The following is a 21,208-nucleotide window of genomic DNA, read 5'->3' as shown; positions in this document are numbered from 1 at the left end:
AGGCTCCCATATCTCATGCAATTGTCATTTTCTGCGTTAGGAGAATAATTAGTAAACATGTTCCTATGACAAGGAAGGAATGTGCTAATCAAAGCATTCCAAGAATGGTTTGTTTCTGGAAGTGAGTCTTCTGGAACACTAAGTAATCCATTGTGTTCTAAATGTTCATAATGTTAATCCATTGGGTTCTGGATCACAGATGACTCTTTTTTGTAGAGAGTTCACTTCCAAAAATAGAGAAACCATCTCTGAAATCAGGCTGTTCCAGAACTGAAATATTCCATCAAACAGTGGAATGTCATTCAAATACCAGGTTAATATTTGGTTTCAAATTCCTCCTCCTGCTAACTAGAAATGATTGCTACTCCTAGTTTAACTGACACACCTGACCTTAGGGAGGACTTAAAGCACATTTAAAGGACTTTGTTGCATAAGGAGTCAAATGACAATGCACATTGTCCTATTGTTCATTTGGATGGCTTTATTATGTTGGGTAAACGAAGTCACTGCATGTCTATATGGAGATTCTCAGTTATCCAGGTCATGGTTTCCAAAGGTGCTTTTTCAAAACATCTTCAAGGAAAAACAAAGAAAGTCCAGTTGCCCTTTGAAAAAGTACCTTTGGGAGGTCACTGTCCAGGCTTATCTCATGTCTATTCATATACCCATCAACCTTACATTAAATAGAGACACAGACATTCTTAACAGGCATGGAAATAAAAGATTGGGAATAAATGTGGGAATAATGGATGAGACCATTTGCTATGAAAACACTGTGTTGATGGAAAATTTAGAATTTAGAGAAGAGGTGTGAACAAGAGCAAATTGTTTCACATGTTAGATGTTTATATATCTAGATTACAGTCTATGCATCTTATAACTTGGCAATGAGCTTGATAATGTGAAAACATAATTATGAATTTGAGGAAAAAGAGGGCAATACAAGGGTTTAGTTAAAAATACATTGGAACATTGGGGCTGGGGTTGTTACTCATTTAACTGTAAAATATTGCTGGACAGTACTTCCCCATCACTGCTGGATATTTTATTAATTCATGATGAGTATAATTCTTTTTTATCTTGGTTGGTTTATAGGGAGCTGTAAAGAGCCTTCTGGGAGGATTCCTCCATGTATTGACACAAACAGATTCCTGTTTTCATGGTGAGTTGTATATAAAAATGGATATTTCCTTTTGATTTGCTTTAACACTTGGCAGCTACGCTTCTGATACAAATGAATAGACCTGCATTTTGAAATGCTAGATGTTCTTACTCAGTTACATATTTTCAGTATATTCTTCTAATATGAGCAACAGTCTAGCAAAGCTAAGCATTTTATTGGGTTATGTGAGAGAGCATTACAGTAATAAGGTAAATTCCTAATGAAATACTGAGATTTAAATGTGCTTTCTTCTGTTGGATTATATACAGCTGTTGTCTGTAAATGAGCATTTAACTTCATATTTGCTCCAGGATAATGATTCGATTAGGTGTGAAAGAAATTACTCAATTCGTAAACTATTTGTTCAAACTCTCTCCGTCCTATTTCATATTCTAATGGGTTTCAGAAGAGAACCAGTTTTAATCTTCAATTTTAAGAAAGATATATAACCATGGGAGGGGAATCATCACTCTTAGGTAATAGCCTCTATTATATTAGATACAGAATCGATAACATTCTGTATTGATTTTTTTTCTGGTTTGATAAATCTCTTCAGATAAATAGGTAGATATTTTAAAACTCATATAAGGACAATGAAATAAATGACATTAATTCAAGAAAAAATGATGTTCATATATATTGTCTTCATAATATATTATTTACTGTATAATCATGTGGCTTCAGTTGCCTGTCTTGACTGGGAAATTACATTTTGTATAGATTATTTTACTTATTCTCTGTAAAGTTTTGATTTTGCTTCAGTTCTACTTATTTTACCATAGGTTTGGGTAGAGTATAGGTATGAAAGCAGTCTGGCTTTCCTCACAATGTTGTTTAAGATAGAGGGTCTAGTATCTCCCTCAGGGGGGAATCTATATCTCAATCTATATCACATTTGAGGTGAAAACTAATATCAGTTATAGAGTTCCCACAAGCAAAAGATGCTGAATATAATATATAGTATTATTTGTAGCTATTGGAAGTTGCTTTGCCTTTGTTATTCCTAATGTAACCCAAAGGGTTTAAAATACACTTGCCCTTTCTTGTGCATATTGTCATCACTATGACACCATATTTATTTACATTTGTACATTGTTATTAAGTGGGGGAAAAATATCTTCTAGAGCAGGGGTGGGCAAATGTGCCCCTTTTACAACCTGTGGACTTCAACTCTCAGAATTCCTGAGACGGTTGGCTTGGCTGTCTCAGGAATTCTGGGAGTTGAAGTCCACAGGTTGTAAAAGGGCCACATTTGCCCACCCCTGTTCTAGAGCAGCAAGTCTTTGTGCTCTTGATTACACACCAGAAATTGTAGCAGTGAACAAAGAGCAGATGGATATGAAGCAAGATACTTCTTCCTAATCACAAGTCTATGTAGTTGTTTTCAGTTATTTCCTCTGATGTAAGAAAAAAAAATCCAGCAATGTAGAGATTGCTTCTGGGACAAATAAGAAAAGAAGCCTAGAAGCCATACTGAGTGGTTTATTAGATTAAATTCGTTGGATTGCATCCTATTTTTAACAGATTTAACAGAGTTTAATAGGGAATAATTTTAAAACCATGATTCTGCTTTTCAGAATGTCAGAAAATATTAGTGGATCTGCTGGTTTCTCTGATGAGCTCAAGCACATCTTCAGAAGAGCTCACACTTCTTCTAAGGATCTTTTTAGAAAAAACACCTGCTACAGTAAGATTATAACAGTAAAAGAGAAGTATTTTGAATTGAAGTTAATTATTGATTTAATATTTGTGTTTTATTACTAAGATTGTCAAATTAACATTTTATCCTTTAATTCGGGAGTCCCTAACCGCTGGGCCATGGCCTGGTGCCAGGCCGCTGCCCATTCGGAACCAAACCGCGCAGCGGCAGGCAAGTACATGTGTGCGCAGCTCTACTTGTGCAAGCAGCATGCTTGCGTGCACAGCTCCATTTGTACATGTGCTTGCCACTTGCACAAATGGAGCTGCACATCACACCTGCCACTCGCACAAACCATACCCTCTCTCCCCCCACCATCAGTTTGCCAAGCGAGAAAGGTTGGAAACCGCTGCTGTAACTGAAATATGTTTGTATAGATTTGAGTAATTTTTTTTTGTTAGAAATTTAGGGAAAAGTAGCCAGGGAAGGTAATTTGATGGCTTGAAAATAGTGCTTTTTAAAGATTATTATTATAGTTTATGTTTGTTTCTTTCATCATAGGGGGAAATAACACTTCTGGTTAAAAATAGTTTCAACAATATAAATTTCAGATATAAGATCATGCCCTAATCTTATGTTTGTGCATTGATGGAGGGGTTTTTGGTGGTGATAAGATGGGTAGATAGCAATGATGGGAAGATAGCACATGGGTAAATCCCAAACATCCATTCATTGGACAGCAAACTGGCTCACTTCTTACTATACTTTCTAGATTTCCAGGATATCCTCTGTTTATCCTGCTTTATTCAGCAGACACATTGACACTTATAAGTGTTGCGTTAGGGAGCCAAATATGTGGTATAATGACCATTTGTTAATTATTTTGTTCATTTCTTTTAGGGTATTCTCCTTAAAGGAATCCTAAAGATTTTGGAGGCAAATACCAGGATGAGGCCTTTACAGCATATCGTATTTCCTTTGCGCCAAATTCCAAGTTTAGGAAGCAGCCCTTGCCAAAAATCAGCCCCTACATTCGGCAGCAAAACTGTAGCATTACTAAGGCGAGCAAAATTAGTCCAGTCAAAGAAAGAACCAGAGGGTGAGAGTTTGCCACACCATCTTCTCTCTCCATGGCATGTGGCTCCAATCCATTTACCTCTGGTGGGACAAAACTGCTGGCCACATATGTCTGAAGGATTCAGTATCTCGTTGTGGTTTAGTGCTGAATGTATTCTCAGAGGAAGCAGTTCCTTGGAGAAAGGCAAAAAAATGAAAAGAAGGAGCAAGTCACTAATATCACATGAAAGCAGTTTTGATGAAGCAGGTAAGTCACACATGTAAAGCTGTGGAAATTATTAAAAATATCTATATGACTGTTCCTCTGAGTGTTGAAGAGAATTAAACATTAAAACGATTATAAACTGCAAAAAACACAACATGTACTAAAAGAAAAAGAAACAGCACCAAATATGAAAAAATTCAAAACAGTGACAAGTATCTACACCTTCCATACTTCCTGATCTCATCCTTGGGCAGACAGTCAGATCTTAAGCACCTTCTGGAAGGCCAACAGGCATGGTATCAATCCATTCTCAGGTGATAAGGTATTTCATAGGGCAGGTACCATACAAAAGGGCACATTTTCTGGGTCCCACAAAATAACAGACTTTTGCTTAATTTTATATATTGCTTATTAATTTTGATGAGGGCTGAGATTAAGTTCTGTTACTTAATATTATTAGCTTTGAGGAAGCTAATTTTGGCATGGTTCGTCTTTTTTATCAGTTTTTTTGATATATTTGTACTTAGTGCTATAAAGATTTAAATTATTGGTACAGAAAACAAAACATTGCATTTTTGCTTGAAACCTGTTAATCGTAGCTTTAAGTTAATACTTCATATATGACTGCAGTTTGATCTGCATGGTCTTTAATACTTTTCACAATTTTAATTTTATGTACTCTTTCTAAATCAGTTTGGATGAGGATGTAGAAGCATAATCACCTTGCTTTGGAGGCATTCTCATTTTTCTTTTAATTGGCTCCTATATTAATATTTATGTTAATATTGTTTTTAATCCTTAGTAAAAAAAAAACCCACTGCAACAATTTCATTCTTTGTTATTTATACAATTGTTACTTTGTTACTTATACAGCTGTTCTAAACTTGGCTTAATTTTTTCCAAATTATGAGAAATACGAAATGAAATGCTCCTGTGCATAATACTTCTGCATGTCTATATGTTAAATTTCAAAATAAACCAAAGTTCCAGATTCTTCTCTTTTCTGGAATAATATTCTGATTAATGATATGCTGGTTTTATAATTGTTATGTGTTACAGAAGAAAGCAAACCTGGACTTGATTACCTCAATTTGGGAGACAAACTTCTTGAAGATGGCAACCTTCATATATTTTCACTGGGCTCCAAAGCATTGATGATACAAGTCTGGGCTAATGTGAACTCAGGAGCTTTCACATTTCGGTACCATTATCTTATTTTAGAGATGAAAAACATGCATTTGAACAGTTTATTTATGCCATTTATCATCAGGGATTTGCTATAACATCCAATGATACGATGCCATGTTCTGTACTTTTATATACCCTGATTTTATCATATTGCATCGAGTTCAAACAATGAGTCAAGCACAATGGGTAAAATGATATTTCTGCTTAATCAATTTAACTGGTTGCATTTGTGTTTTACTAACCCTAGAAACCAGTTGGATGAAAATAGTGCTTTATAACATTAATAAAGTGGCATATACAATAGAGTTGCAGCTTCTAGAAAAATAAGTTGGTCCATTGTTAAAAGTGTATATCAGATTCCTGTGTTACGCCTTGGATCAATAAAGCACATGATAGAATAACATAAGCAAAGTAGTACTGGGAAAGGGGTAATATATATTTTGAAAGATATTTTGATAACTTTTTAGTGATTTTCCTCTTTTTTATTTTCATAGTATGTGTATGGATCCAAATGATGAAATGAAAGCTGGATTATTAGCACAAGCTGAAACACCAGAGAATACCTTCCTTGTAGGCAAATGGCAGCATTTGGCCCTAACCTACACTGAACAACCAGAAAACAAGAAAAATATCCATGGAACTCTCTCTTTATGGATTTGTGGTCAGAGGTATGCTTTTCCAAGATTATAAATAATATACAGGTAGTCCTCACTTTACGACTACAATTGAGCCCAAAATTTATGTTGCTAAGTGAAAAATTTGTGAAGTCAGTTTTGCCCCATGACTTTTTGCCACATTTGTTAAGTGAATCACTGTAGTTCTTAAATTAGTAACACGGTTATTAAGCGAATCTGGCTTCCCCATTGACTTTGCTTGTCAGAAGGTCACAAAAGGAGATCACATGACTCCGGGACACTGCAACTATCATAAGTATGAACCAATTGCCAAGCAATGTAAATCATGTAACTATGGGGGTGCTTCAATGGTCGTAAGTGTGAAAAATGGTCATAAGTCACTTTTTCCAGTGAAGTTGTATCTTAGAACTGTCACTAAATGAACTATTGTAAGTCAAGGACTACCTGTATACATATAACTAAAGAGGTCATGGTAAGCCTTGTCTATTCTTTTAAGATCTGATTTAAAAAATAACATTTTCTTTGAAAAGGTTTTGCTTGTCATTCAAAAAGCTTTGAAGAACTATTAGGCTATTGCTTAACGCACTGTAAGCCGTCCTGAGTCTCCGGAGAAGGGCGGCATATAAATCAAATTAAAAAAGAAAAGAAAAGAACTGAAGAAGCTTCATGGATGAGAAGCAAAATGTTTTCAAAGAAACACCAAGAAAGTCTAGTGGCCTTTTGGGAAAAGCACCTTTGGGACAACCATGACCTGGATGATTGAGGATCTCCATGGACAACTTTTTAAATGGTTTATAATTTTACAGGTCTTCAGTATACAGTCATGGCCGTAAATGTTGCACCCCTGAAATTTTTTCAGAAAATGAAGTATTTCTCACAGAAAAGTACTGCAGTAACACATGTTTTGCTATACACATGTTTATTCCCTTTGTGTGTATTGGAACAAAACCAAAAAAGGAAAGAAAAAAAGAAATTGGACATAATGTCACATGATAGAGAACAAATAACATAAAGCTCTTACTACCTTTTTTCCTCAGTAAAAATGTTTAGGACATGTTAAAAGCTACATTTATTTATTTATTTATTTATCTCTTTATTGCTTTTAGAAAACCTGACATTTGTTTAGATTATACACTTCCAAGAAAAATGAGTTTGTCATCCGACTCTAATAAGACCTTCTGCATGACAGGCCATTATACATCATCCCAAGATGATTTTTTGCAATTGACTGGGAGGTGGAGCCTTGGAAATTTGCTTCTCTTCAATGGTATGTTATAATTTTTGCTCTTTATAAACTGCTTCTTATCTTGTCCTGAATTTCTGCCTTATATTGGAATTGGTTTTAAGGCTTATTTACAAGTACTTATATCTTGCTTTATTATAAATTTAGATTGTATAAAGTCAGGCAAGCCATTAAAAGAAAGAAAGAATACAGAGAAGAGCAACAAAGATGATTAGGGCTCCACCATCGGAAGTTTTTAAGAAGAGATTGGACAATAGTTTATCTGCAATGGTATACGGCAGGGGTGGGCAAATGTGGCCCTTTTACAACCTGTGGACTTCAATTCCCAGAATTCCTGAGACAGCCAAGCTGTCTCAGGAATTCTGGGAATTGAAGTCCACAGGTTGTAAAAGGGCCACATTTGCCTACCCCTGGTATAGGGTTTCCTGTCTGAGCAGAGGGTTGGTCTAGAAGACCTCCACGGTCCCTTCCAACTCTGTTATTCTGTTCTGTGATTCTGTTACTATTAGATGTCCTAGAAATCTTAAGAACTTGATTTATCAAATAGTCATAATAAAGATACAAGAAGTTATAAATGCAGACCAGTTAATTTTAGCCATGGTTTAAAAAAAAAGTAGAATAGCCTTTTATAGCAGCAAATGTTAAGGAAATAAATTTATAGCTATTCATTTAGAACTCTGTTTTCTTTGGCAAGAAAACAGGGCTCCCTTGAATGTTTTGACTTCTCATCCCTTGTCCAAGAATGTTCAAGCTTCTCAATCCTATTCCCTTTCCTTAGACATCTTTAAATATATCACCCATGGAAATGTTCTGCACCACTTGATGGGAAGAAACTGTAGGCATACAGTGTTTTCATGTTCTGATTTTCCTGGAGCAATAGTTGTAGAAAGTGGTACTAAGCAGCATTTAAGCAGCAGTATAGGACTGTGGAGTTCCCAATACTTGTGAATATCTACCTGATATTGCTGGGAGAAGTCTTTCGAGGATCTGAACGATGGTATCATCCATACACAGTCAGCGTAACACTTTCTTACAATCCAGGGGAGCTGTTTGGAATTAATACTTAAGATAGGTGTTGCAATGAATGGGAATCAACCAATGAAAGTTTAAGTTAAGTCAAAGTGGGTAGAAATATGTATAAGAAAAATATAAAAGCATCTTTGCAAGACAGAATAACACCCCATATTGAGACTCAGGTTTTCAGTGTAAGAAAACACTTTCGGATATTCAGGTCATCTGAAATGTTTTATCCAGCACTGGTTATGTCAGCAACTACACTTTATTTCTAGAGAAAGGAAATTTAGCATTGTAATATAGCCCTTTGAAAAGCTCTTGGAAATTTCCCAAAAGGTACAAGGCAGAACTCTGCTTGTAAGAAAATATTTGAAGAACTGCTTCTCAACCTGAAAAAGTACTAAGATCAGCTCTCCTCCAGGCCCCAGTGTCAGGTATAAGATTTATTACAGCATGCAAGATAACTACATAATTTGCTTAGGCTATGACATTTTTTAAATGGGAGTCATCCTTCCTGTTCTGTGAAGATTTTCTATTACTTTATTAAAACTTTTCAGCATTTAGCCTCATGAGTGCTTAACATATTATGCTCCTGCATATATCTGTAAAGAATTAGCTGCAGTTCATTTAGGTTTTTTTAAAAAAAACTTATATATTTTAATGAACCACCTCAAAAGCTTTTATTCATCCTAGAAATAGAAAAGCAGCAAGATATGAGTTTTCTTAAGAAAATGGCAGACAAACAGTGATACCAAAGAAAATCATCAGGGAAAGCTTCAGGGGGAGGTCATGAATTTCTCCCAGGGTCACCATGGCATTAGAGAGTAAATGTAATGTTTTTGTTCTTATAATTTTACTATAGGGAGTTTTGCAAGCATTTGAGAGCTGCTTCTACTCAGTGTTTAATTCCTCATTATCTTTCTTCAATGAAGCTTGAACTTGTACTTTTACATCGTTGATAAAAAACTTCAATTATAATTCAGGCTCGTGTTCATATTACATTATGCATTATATTTATTCAGCTGGAATAATATAAGAAGCAACGTAATTATTAGCCTGTAACAGATGGATTTCAACCCCTGTATGTCTTACGAATACACTTATTTTGAACACTGCATGCCTTGGGAGTGTGCTGTGGCTAAGCCACTTTACTTTCTTAAATTCATCTTATATTGAATTATATTGCCTAAATTCATCTTATATTGAATTATATTGCCTATGTAGGAAGTTTATATAATCTTTTATGCTGAATTAACTCAGTAACTCAGTTAAATTTTCAGTAGTATTAATTCCACATTAATATAAATATAATTTATGTATATGAAGCAACATGTATTAAAACACAATGTGTGATGTGTTTGTCTTTCTGTAGGTGCAACAGTGGGTCCTGAAGAGGCATTTTATCTGTATGCTTGTGGGCCAGATTTCACGTCTGTAATGCCATGTAAATATGGCAAGTCAATACCTAATTACTCCAAATATATAGATAAAGAGATTCTACAGTGTGAACAAATCAAAGAACTTCTGTTGACAAAAAAAGAAGTAGACACTGGGCCTTTAATTGTAAGTTTGTAATCCTGGTACTTGTTATCTTTCTTACGGCAATTTAGGTTAAGGTACCACCACAAAAGATCCATCATGAGAAATGAAGTTGAATCAAATGGAATATGTATTTATGAAACAGCAAATACACTTTATTACTGTTTTGGATTAGTTTATTTTACTTGATTTCAGACATCTAAATACCTCAATTTAGAATATGTGTCAGAATGAAATTTTAGATAGCGTAGAGAAAAAAGAACTCCTTAAATCTCTTAACTGTCATCAAGCAATCTGGTTGTGAGAAGGTCTATATTTCAGAAGAAGTCCTGATTTCCCATCTTGGACATTACCTACTCTGGTCCCAGATCTGAAGAACCAAAAACCTGTGTAAATGAAAAAGGGTGGTAAAATGAAATATTGCATGCATTTTTCTGACAACTTAATCCTATTAATCTCCCACAGGTTCTCTCCTTCTTAAATGTTGTCTATTATATTTCAGGAAAACCTTGCTACAGTATACACCACTTGCTGCCCTGGTTACTACACAATCTATGAGCCAGTAATCAGACTTAAAGGTCAAGCGAAAACCATTCCTTCTCAACGACCTTTCAGTTCAAAAGAAGTACAAAGCAATTTATCAGATCCTCATTATCTGAAAATGCTGCAGCCTGCCAAATACAAAGGTCTCCAAGGCATTCTTCATGAGATTGGTGGAATTGGGTCATTTGTCTTCCTTTTTGCCAGAGTAAGATGTTAAAAACATTGTATAGTATATTTATGGTAGGCTTTCAGGGTTTTTGCTATTATTGTTGTAACTAGGGTATGGGAATCAGTATAAAAAGAGTATTCCATAAGAAGAGTGACTTCCAGAAATTATGCTTAACATTGCTCTTTTGCCGTAAGGTAAAAGTGACGTTGAATCTTCACATTGTGGGTTCCACTTTTGTGTATTTATCCTGCTGTGATCTATCATAATGGGTGTGACATCACTGTAATAAGTATGGAAGAGGAATGACTAATTTGTCAGAGCATTAATTTAAACAAAAAAACACCAAGCAACCCTTTAAAAAATAAAGCAGTATTATGTACATGTTAGATTTTTATCCCACCTTTCTTGTAAGCATTGCAATGGTACACATAGTACTTCCTCCTTTTTTTACCCCCTTAGAACATTAGACTTGGGCTACGAGACTGAGACAACCCAAAATAACCCACCGAGTTTGCAGCACTGAGAGTGGACTTGAAATTGGGTCTCTCTGTTCCTAGACATGTTAGTCAGTAACCATAATAAAGTTGTTAATAGGAGTACCTCAGTGGTGAAATCTAAAATTTGTTACTACCGGTTCTGTGGGCGTGGCTTGGTGTGTGTGGGGGGTAATGTGACGGTGGGCGTGGCCAATTTTTTTTTTTACTTTTAAAACCATTTTTTCTACAACCTCTTCAGCGAAGAGGTTGTAAAAAATGCTTTCAAAAGGCTCTGATGATCCCAGCTTTTTAAAACCCTCTGCCGATCAGGCAACCCAGCTTGGATCGTCAGAGGCATTTAAAAGAAAAAAACTTTTTTTCTTTTAAATGGCTCTGATGATCCCAGCTGAGTTGCCTGATTGCCGATCAGGCAAGGGATTTTTGCTACCGGTTCTCTGAACCACCATCGGGTGATCCTGTCCGAACCGGGAGCATTTCACCCCTGGAGTACCTGTTTTAAAGTCTTTGTAATTTATTTGAAGCTCTCAGAATTCTCTGAACAGCTCTGTAAATGATGGCTATTTAAGTATTATTTCTTATGTTAAATGCCCCATTTCAAGAGTGCATTGTGCAGGTTTCATTACAAAACAATCCATCTGATGAAGTTATTCATGCATCACTTCTTTTGACAAAATGAATGTTTGCAAATAAAAGATCTAGCATAAATTTTTAGTCAATAAAATTAGCTGCAACTGGTACGGCAAATCGCAGTTTCTCAAAAACACTTCTTTTCTTCAATGACACACTGGTTTATTTTTAGGTTGTAGAGATCAGCACTTGTGAAGAAACACAAGCTTTAGCTCTGAAAATTATCCTTGTTTTAACAAAACACAATCAGCAGAGAATACACGAGTTAGAAAACTGCAATGGTTATTCAATGATTCATCAGGTGTTGATAAAGTCAAAGTGTATTGTTGGATTTCACATTTTGCAGGTAAGAATTGATACTGAAACATTCCCTTTTCCAGTTAGCAAGATAGTTTATTTATTTATTTGTTAAATTTATTTGTTGGCCATCTTGCTTTGGGGCTATTCTGGGCATCTTAAAACAATAAAATGATAAAAAAATGTAAACATAACAATAGCAAGGGAACAAAACAATTAAAAAAGAGCAGAAGTACAATAATATGAAATTAAAAAGACGGGCAGAGGAGGAGCAGGAAGCGCGGGGGAGGGGGAGATAGAGTCAGCTAGTTAAACCAGTAATAATAATACAGTTTTCATAAACTATGTTTTTTGATTTTTGAACTCTTCAAAACTCTTGACTTTTGAACTCTTGGGATTTGTATCAGCAAAGACATATAATATATTATATTAAACTTATAGTATATTATATCAATCTGTTTTATCACTAAAATAAATTATTCAGCCAGACAAACATCATATTAGGTTTAGAGCTAAAACTATAATATAAGTTCAATAGCCAACAATTACTATAATTTGTGTTTTGAGCTTGTATTCTTTGAAAAGAAATATCTCGAGTGCTAGCGATGCAGTATAGGGTATGCACAAATTTTGAAAGGTGTTTTTAAAATGTTTTCAATTTAAAATGTTTTTATACTTTGAAAGACTCTTCTCGAAGGATGCTGTAATGAGAAAATGATTCATCAAGATGACAATGGACAATTCATGCTTGATGTGGAATCCAGAGCAATAATCCAGGATGTAAAATTGTTGGAAGAGCTACTGTTTGATTGGAAGATATGGTCTAAAGCCCAGGTAGGTTGCACTAATCAGAAAACAACTGCTTTGTAACTAATGGTAAAATATTACTGTGCCTAAGATAAAATATCTCTTTACTCTGTCCACAGAAAATAATTTTTAGAAAGAAAGATGACTTTCTGTTGGTTATTCCTCTTGTTGCCAATATTTAATCAATCTCTTAAAACTATAATTGCCCATGGAAACTTAATTTATACAGAAGTAGACATAAATTCCAGTTGAGAAAACACTTCTATGGTGTATTTGTTTCCCTCTGCTACTCCTTGGCTACGTTAGCTATTTCAGTGCCATCTGCCTTTAGAGTCACAGGATGCAATTTTGTAATGGAATGGAAAAGCTTTTTGTAAAGGTATCCATCACTTGATACCCCAGTACTTCAAGGGTTTGGCTTCCTGAAACAACCCATGTATCAGGCCCCATTTACACCCTTAACCTGCTAGGAACCAAATTCAGTTTTGCAGGGCAGATAAGCATATTGGGAGTCCACAGCTTAAACATCAAAAAACCAGAAGTAATTGGCTGAGCCAAAGGTGCTTTTCCAAAAGGCAACTGGACTTTCTTGTTTTTTTTTTTTTTGAAAAACATTTCAAAGTCCATGAAGAGTCCATGAAGAACTGAAGGATGAGAAGCAAAACGTTTTCAAAGGAAAAAAAACCCAAGAGAGTCCAGTTGCCTTTTGGAAAAGCACATATGGGACAATTATGACATGGATGATTGAGAATATCTATAGACATAATTGGCTGAGGTTTTTCATCCTTTTATAAATGTTGCAATAGTAAATTGTGCATTTGTCAGGAGATGGGAGAAATGCATTATCTGTTTCTTCATTAATAGTAGACAAATGACAAAGAGAAAAAGTTCTTTGTGTGTAGAATGCAGGCATCCCTTGAGGCCTTGTATGCAGCCTCTCCAAAAATTGTTGCCAAATGGCAATAAGGATATTTCTAAATATTGTCCTAATTCCAGCACATCAAATTATGAAAAGCAGTTCCATGATCATAAAATTGCATACAGTTGTATATAGGGTTTTTTTTTTGCAACAAAGTGAAATCTCCATTTTCAATACAGTTTTTATGGTAACTTGCTTTTAACTTAATTGATTTGTCTGTCTGCTTATATTATTGCTCTTTTGCTTTGTTTAGCAAGGTGTGTGGAAAACACTGTTATCAGCTTTAGAAACACTTATCCAAGATAATCACTGGCAACAGCAATTTAACATTAAACAACTTCTTAAAGCTCGAGTTGTGCATCATTTCTTGAGGACATGTCAAGTTCTGCAGGTACCGTGCCATTTTTAATTTGAATATAATTTATAAACTCTGAAATTTCTCTCTCTCTCTCTTCCTCTCCCTCCCTCTCTCTCTCCCTCTCTCTCCCAGCTTTTGATAATGCTTTTCTATTTTTTACCCCCAAATCTCTTTCTGTCCTTTTCATAACTATATTACAAATGACAAGTAGCTAGAATGCCATTATAAGCAGAAGTTGTTGACTATTGAAATATATCCTTATTTTCCAACTCACTTTATTACTGCTAGTCTATGTGGCAAATACCTTGTATGCTGTTGCTTTGCCACTGGCACATCTTCATGAGGATGGAGGGCAAGAATCATGAAAGGCTGTTAGTTTTGCAAGTCCTTTGGTCCCTCAGATCTTGGAATCAGCCTCAAAAGAGCCCACTAATACTAGTTGACATTTATATCCAATTCTTTGGAACAGGGAAAAAGAAAAGAAAAGATTTAGATAGAGTTTATTGCTACACTTGTGCAGGTAATATTGACCATAATTGTTGAGAATTGGGATTACTATCAAATTACTTATAAATTACCTTATATATCTGGATTTTTAATTGACATAAGGATCTAATCCAATATACTAGAGAGAAAACTTTAAAGTTTTGCATCCTTTTCAAGGAAAAATGTATTGTAACAATAGCTGGGCATGATGTAATCTCTCTTGTTCTCTACCTACATATTTTCAAGGAATATGAGTAAAACATAAAGTTAAGGAAAACACTGTCATCAGCTACAATATTTTACTCTGAGTTTACCCTTGGATAAACTATAAAATGCAATACTAATTTTGTAGGAAACTATTTTCAGTTTTGTCCCTATATTTCTCTCTTTCTCAGGAGCACAAAGAAGAACATTTCACATCTATTCCTTCAGAAGTTTCTACTTCATTTGTGAAAATAATTGAAGAAGTGCTTGGATCTCCACCAGATCTGGAACTGCTGACCCTGATCTTCAATTTCCTTGTAGCAGTTCACCCTGCTACTAATACATATGTTTGTCACAATCCCAGAGATTTCTATTTTTCCTTGCATATAGGTAGATGAAATATTACATTTGATATGAGTCAGGAAATGACAATTTTGCAGTAGAGGCTTTTAGACACCCAACATAACTTTTGCCCTCCTTCCTTTACAAGATCTGATCTGTCAAGTCTTCTAGCCCTGCAAGGCAGGGATGAAATGCTCCTGGTTTGGACCGGATCGGCCGAACCAGTAGTGATGGTGGCGGGTGGTTCGGAGAACCAGTAGCAAAAATCCCTGCGCCCCCCCCGCCAATGCCCAGCTGAGCCGCACAATCATCAGAGGCTGTTTTTTTTTACTTTTAAAAGCATTTTTTCTGCAACCTCTTCGGCCGAAAAAATGCTTTTAAAAGTAAAAAAAAAAGCCTCTGATGATCGCGTGGCTCAGCTGGGATTGTCAGAGCCTTTTAAAAGCATTTTTTCTACCGAAGAGGTTGTAGAAAAAAAATGCTTTTAAAAGTAAAAAAAGAAAAAAAAAAGTTGGCTATGCCCACCCGGTCACATTACCCCCCCAGCAAGCCATGCCCACAGAACCGGTAGTAACAAATTTTACATGTCACCACTGCTGCAAGGCATTTTTGAAATAGAAAGGTCTGCGAGAATCTATTGTATAAAAGCATGCCGTTCCATTGAGGAAGACACTAGTACGTTCCCATTCTAAGTAGTAGAACTATTACCAATAATATTTTATTCCACTCCCCCATCTCAGTCATTCTATAACCTCTGATTTGATTTATTCCTCCCAAACTTCATTGTATCTATAATTAGTTCTGTTATGTTAAATGTTAGTGGTCTCTATCTTACAATATTGAATTCATTGTATTAGGAAAAAAGGTACTTAATTTGAAAAAGCTAAAAGGAGTGATTTAGTGAAAATGCAACATTGCAGTGTAAATGTGAAGAGTAGCTGTGACATGACATTTTATCACCAAGAATCTTTTCAGTAAAAGTTTGTGTTAATGTCACACCTAGCTGATATGAGCTGCAATTTTCTATAAAGAATGACCTTCTTGTAGCCTTAATATGACCATAAAGCTTTTTGATAGATTATTGTGTGAGAGCACTTATGTTCATGTGAAATTCTGCTAGAAAGTTGCTCATTTTCATCTTCTCAAAAACGTTTACTTAACCATTAACTCAAAAGAGTCTTGTTAGGTCTTCAGTGTATAGAAGGAATTTGCAAAGCTTTCTGATTAAACAGAAACATCATAGCCCCCATGTACATTTATATTATATATTGCAGGTGGCAACTTGTTTTTGCTCTTGAAATAAATAGTAAAATGCCAATGGGTGTCTTTTTCTATCCTCAGTGTTTTACCTTTAATTTCAAGTGGAAAAATAACGAACCACTGCACATAGCTCCTCTTTTTTACAGCCTTAAATAGCTAAACATATTTATTAAAAAGCTCAGTGAGACCAGTAGTTTATTTGTAGCGTTCATCTTTTGAATTTTGAAAATTCAATTTTGAAAATTAAAGCTCTTTACTATGCAAACAGATATTGTGATGCAATTCTTTCCATAGCTAATATGCATCGCTGAACTCGTACTTCTGAGCAAATATGCATATGGTTGCCTTGCACATTTCTGGCTTCTTCCCATCTCTTAGAGCAAAGGACACATATGTTTTGTTCCTTTTTAGGATTAGTGTCAACAGAAGTAAAGAAATATTGAATGTTTGTTCAGGAGGGCTTTGATGGATAACAATGTTGACTTAAGATCATAGTAGATGTACAGTGTAGTTCATAGTCTAAGCTTCTAAGTTTTTAATTTTATCTTTAAGAGTGAAATCATCTTGAGGTGTTAACTCACTGTGTGTACTTTTTCTAGATGGCAATATTTTTCAAGAGAAGGTTCAATCCATCATGTATATGAGAAATTCCAGTAGTGGTGGAAAATCTGTTGACAGTCCAGTTTTAGCTATGATGAGCCCAGCTAGATTTTCTGCTGCCCAGCAAGGTAAGTAATCAAAATAATAATATGCATTCCTAAAAAGGCTGCAGATATATTAATTGTTGGAACATTATTTGTATTAGAGTTGTTAAAACTAAATACAGATTTGAAAGGTGACATGCACATTGATCCAGTTTGTATTGGTGAAATCAATACATTTACCCTCCTGATTTACTGTATGTTATGAAGCAAGTATAGAGCAGAAAGCATCTATCAAGGGCTGTAGTTGACAGTACATCTTAGCTCTTTACAGGATATAGCTCTACTGTTGTCAAAAATAGTATCTAGGCTCTTTGTGGAAACTGGCAGCAGAAAAAACGGGAAGTAGACTTCAGGAGTCATAGGAACTCTTGTCATCAAATCAGAGATGTACATTGTGTCAACTCGCAAAGCATCCCTAGCCTGCTCTTGAGTTGCCATAGGCCAAGGGGGATGGGAAACCAGCAAAATGGCACAGCAGCCAAAGACAGATGCACATTCTACGTTTGTCTCTCTCAAGGCTGTATCTAAGGGTTACCTACAGCAGCCGGAGGGGAGTGACCTCTACAACCCCTGAAATTGCTCCGTTGGGAATGTGATTGATGACACACCCTGGGAGGAGGAGAGAAACAGGGTCATAATTGGAGCGTAAATTACGTAGGGTCAGAACTGGCTTCACTTGGGAACATGGTGACATGAAGCTCCTAATAAATAACTAGATTAGGGCATTGTTTTTTATTGTCTTGTGGTATTTTGCCCTTGTAAGGGCTGGATTCATCACTCTGCTTTTAATAAATTGAAAGCAAGGTGATGAATGAACCATTTGGAAATATTTCTTGACAAAGAAGACTATCAAAGTGTGTTTAAAGTTTCCCCAGGAGTCCCTATAAAGAAAATTTATACAAAATGTTTTATAGGTGGGACCTCCCACCTGCTAGATTGGCAAGAATGTTCCCCAACACTCCCTCAACATGCTGGAAATGTAAACTCCACAAAGGGATGTATTATCATATGTGGTGGACCTGCCCAATGGGAAAACAATATTGGCTAATGATCAGAAAACAAATAGAAGAAATAACCCAGCAAAGAATAGAGAAGAGGCCAAAAACCTTTCTATTAGGTATAATCAATGGACAATATGAAAAGGAAATCAAATACTTAATTATTCACATAACGACAGCAGTGCGAATAGTTTTTGCACAACAATGGAAAAGCAGCGACATACCAATTGAAGGAAAAGTAATCAATAAAATCATGGAATGTGCAGAAATGGACAGACTCACAAAGGAATTACAAAATAGAGAAGAGCATGATTACTATTTAGTATGGGAAAAGTAGTACACCTGGTTGGAAGGCAGAGAAAGGAAAATTAGGACAAATATAGGTTAACAATGAACCACCAAAATAGACATAAGAGATAGACTAATAATATTAAGGAGTCAAAAGCACAAATATGAACATACAGTACAGTTATGATAAACTTGATATATATTTGAAGTTTTGTTTATATGTTTACATGTTTTGTATGTTTTGTCGTGATTTGTTTAGTTTAGTTTGTATTTTCAAATAAAAAAAATTATAATAAATAAATAAATAAATAAATAAAGTTTCCCCAGGACTGCTTTACAGATTAAATGCAAGAACAGAATTATTAAATGTACTGGTTTCATTACAATAATTTTTGTTATGGACCATTGGAAGACATATGAATGATATTAGGCATATCTGTTTTCTCAGGAAATGATTATTCCGAAGCAAGCAACTCTCAAAACACAGTTCATCAAGCACCCGAAAGGCTCTGCAAAAGCTTACCATCATCTCCTATATCGTCCCCAGGAATGCATCGGGGTTTTTTTAGGAATATAGGCTGGAGTGTTGAGAATCTTCATGCAGTTACACAGCTTAAAAGAGTTGAGCCACTCCAGAAAAACAATTTGATAAAGCATACAGAAGCCTTCAAAAGGAATGAGGAAGAACATTTCATTAGTAGTTGTGAATCTGCAAAAACAATTGTAGGATTGGGAGAAGTAACCCCTGCGGAAACACTGGGTATTTCAAGAGAAGAGATAGAATCATTAGATAAAACCTCTGAGAATCATGAAACAGTCCCAGGAGTGAAACCCAGTGAATATAATGTTATTCCTGAGTTATCTCTGAAGCGGCCTGATAATCTGAAGGGGTTGTCTCCTATACAGAAAAGCCATGGCAATTTTGCAGGCTTGGGGTTAGCCTTCTCCATTCACACTGGAGCTACTGTACATCGCTGGCCAAGCTATAAGAATGTTCCTTCAGAAGATTGGGAACATCTCACCTTGTCTTCAGCTAACGAATGGGTTCCACAAAAATTTGAAAGCATGTCTAATAGGTAAGTGGTGACTGGTATGTTTTGGAATAATCTGTTCGTTCATGCTATTTAATTTTAGCTACCTGGTGAAAATTGCATTGGGAGCACAGTGGTTTTTTTGGGTGTGTGTGTGTTATGTGTCTTGGAGTCAGTCTTGACTCTTGGCAACTGCCTGAACAAGTCCCTGCAGTTTTCTTGGCAAGATTTTGGAAGTGATATGCCATTACCTGCATCCTAGGGCTGAAAGAGAATGACTAGGTCACTGAGCTGTTTTTGTGCATTAGGCAGGAATAAAACTCTATCTCCTGGTTTCTAGCCTAATGCCATAACTACTGCACCAAACTGGTTCCTATTGGGAGTGGTACAGAAATATAAATTATATATTAATAACAAATGCTACCTATGTTAAAGCAAATGGAGCCTGAATTATTCTTCTCTACATAAGCCAGTAAAAAAAAATATTTACCTAGTAAGAATATTTCTAGTATCTTGCCTAGTTACAATTAGGATTGTAATGTATCATACTGTGCAATTACTGTATATTGTGAGACAGTGTTAGAATATACTTCAAATTGAATTCTTACTTTTGTTCAGTAACTATTTAATTTGATTAAGCAGTACAATAACTCTTCTTTAAAATGGCATCAGTGTTTAGTGTTTTACTGTACATCTGTTATTTAATTTTTGCTAATTGTTGATGGTAATAAAGGCTGACTGATGGACTATAATGTAATCATTGGCATGCCATGTGTTATTAAAAACTTGTGTTATGGTAAAAATATGGAGGAAATGGCCTGGTTCAGACTGTAGCATTCTCCCCTTTCCCAAATCTGTCTGGTAGATGCAATCTCCTTTCATTATATACCAGTATAGGATATCATAAAAATACAGGGTTTTATTTTCATCAGATCAACAGAAGATTGTCTCGTACTCATATGCCATGGTCTTTATCATCTTCTGCGAAGAATTCTTTTAATTTTGCCAGATGTGATGCTCCCAGATGTATTGGACAAGCTGATTCAGCCAGACATTCTCATAGTTCTTGTGAACCATCCATCTACTCTCATTCAGCAAGGAGTCATTAAAGTAAGGACCTGTGTGTGTGTGTGTGTGTGTGTGAGTGAGCGTATGAATGAGAGAAATGGCTAGAGAGAAAAAATTATGTGTTAAAATAATTAAGAAGCAAGGATATCCCACTGAAATAGAAATTAAAAACATCCACTGAAGTTAATCATATATATATATATATATATATATATATCCACTGAAGTTAATCATATATATATATATATATAGAGAGAGAGAAATATTTATAAAATGCCTTGGTCCAGAAAATATGTCCTTCCCCTCTTCCCCCCTTTCTAAGATTGAGAAGACCACCATGATGAATCTGGGTGTCCAACAACAATAAAAATAATGCAAAAACCATAAATGAAGCAGAAAACATACGAAAGATCCATAAGAGATAGCCATCCAACACAACAGAGAAAATCCTATGAGAGCCTCACTATCCACATTAAGCAGGATCTGGGGAAAAGCCATATTTCTATAAACTTTTTAAAGGAAAACGGGGTAAGAGACATATGAATCTCTGGGTAAAGTGCTCTTTCAGAGGGCAGACACAGTGATAGAGAAGGCCTGCTTTTTGAGTCCTATCAAATAATAATGTTTGTTTGATGGAACGTACAGAATGCCAACTATGTCTGATTGAATAAGATAGGCAGAAGCTACCTCAGATATCCAGTTCCTAAATCATGAAAGTCTTTATAGGTGTAACTGGAATCACAAATTGGATCAGCTGAAGTTTTTGTGTTGTGCAATGACCTTTTGAGCCACAACTGCCACTTTCTCTTCAATTAGGAGCTATGTCCAGATTGTACACCAGTTCTGAGTGCTATCTCATCCAGAACTAAAGGTGAAGATTCCTTGGGATCGGGTAGCTAAATATCCAC

The 21,208-nt window shown here is 35.5% G+C and overlaps 1 protein-coding gene across 1 annotated transcript in view; it reads left to right on the top strand.

The window, feature by feature from the left end:
- The window catches only part of LYST (lysosomal trafficking regulator), a 97,321-nt gene that overhangs the window by 27,588 nt on the left and 48,525 nt on the right, over window positions 1-21,208 (top strand). Inside the window, exons 10-24 of the mRNA XM_034428301.3 lie at window positions 1,096-1,162; window positions 2,740-2,849; window positions 3,702-4,125; window positions 5,143-5,284; window positions 5,766-5,939; window positions 7,013-7,173; window positions 9,536-9,726; window positions 10,205-10,450; window positions 11,711-11,884; window positions 12,520-12,669; window positions 13,815-13,952; window positions 14,801-14,999; window positions 16,811-16,939; window positions 18,650-19,277; window positions 20,165-20,342. Coding sequence (XP_034284192.2) covers window positions 1,096-1,162; window positions 2,740-2,849; window positions 3,702-4,125; window positions 5,143-5,284; window positions 5,766-5,939; window positions 7,013-7,173; window positions 9,536-9,726; window positions 10,205-10,450; window positions 11,711-11,884; window positions 12,520-12,669; window positions 13,815-13,952; window positions 14,801-14,999; window positions 16,811-16,939; window positions 18,650-19,277; window positions 20,165-20,342 — 3,111 coding nt within the window. The remainder of the gene's footprint in view (window positions 1-1,095; window positions 1,163-2,739; window positions 2,850-3,701; window positions 4,126-5,142; window positions 5,285-5,765; window positions 5,940-7,012; window positions 7,174-9,535; window positions 9,727-10,204; window positions 10,451-11,710; window positions 11,885-12,519; window positions 12,670-13,814; window positions 13,953-14,800; window positions 15,000-16,810; window positions 16,940-18,649; window positions 19,278-20,164; window positions 20,343-21,208) is intronic.

Source organism: Pantherophis guttatus, chromosome 1 (assembly GCF_059756535.1).
Source record: "Pantherophis guttatus breed Tessera chromosome 1, ASM5975653v1, whole genome shotgun sequence".
Taxonomy (NCBI): Eukaryota; Metazoa; Chordata; class Lepidosauria; order Squamata; family Colubridae; genus Pantherophis; species Pantherophis guttatus.
This window is presented reverse-complemented; position numbering and strand designations above follow the sequence as displayed.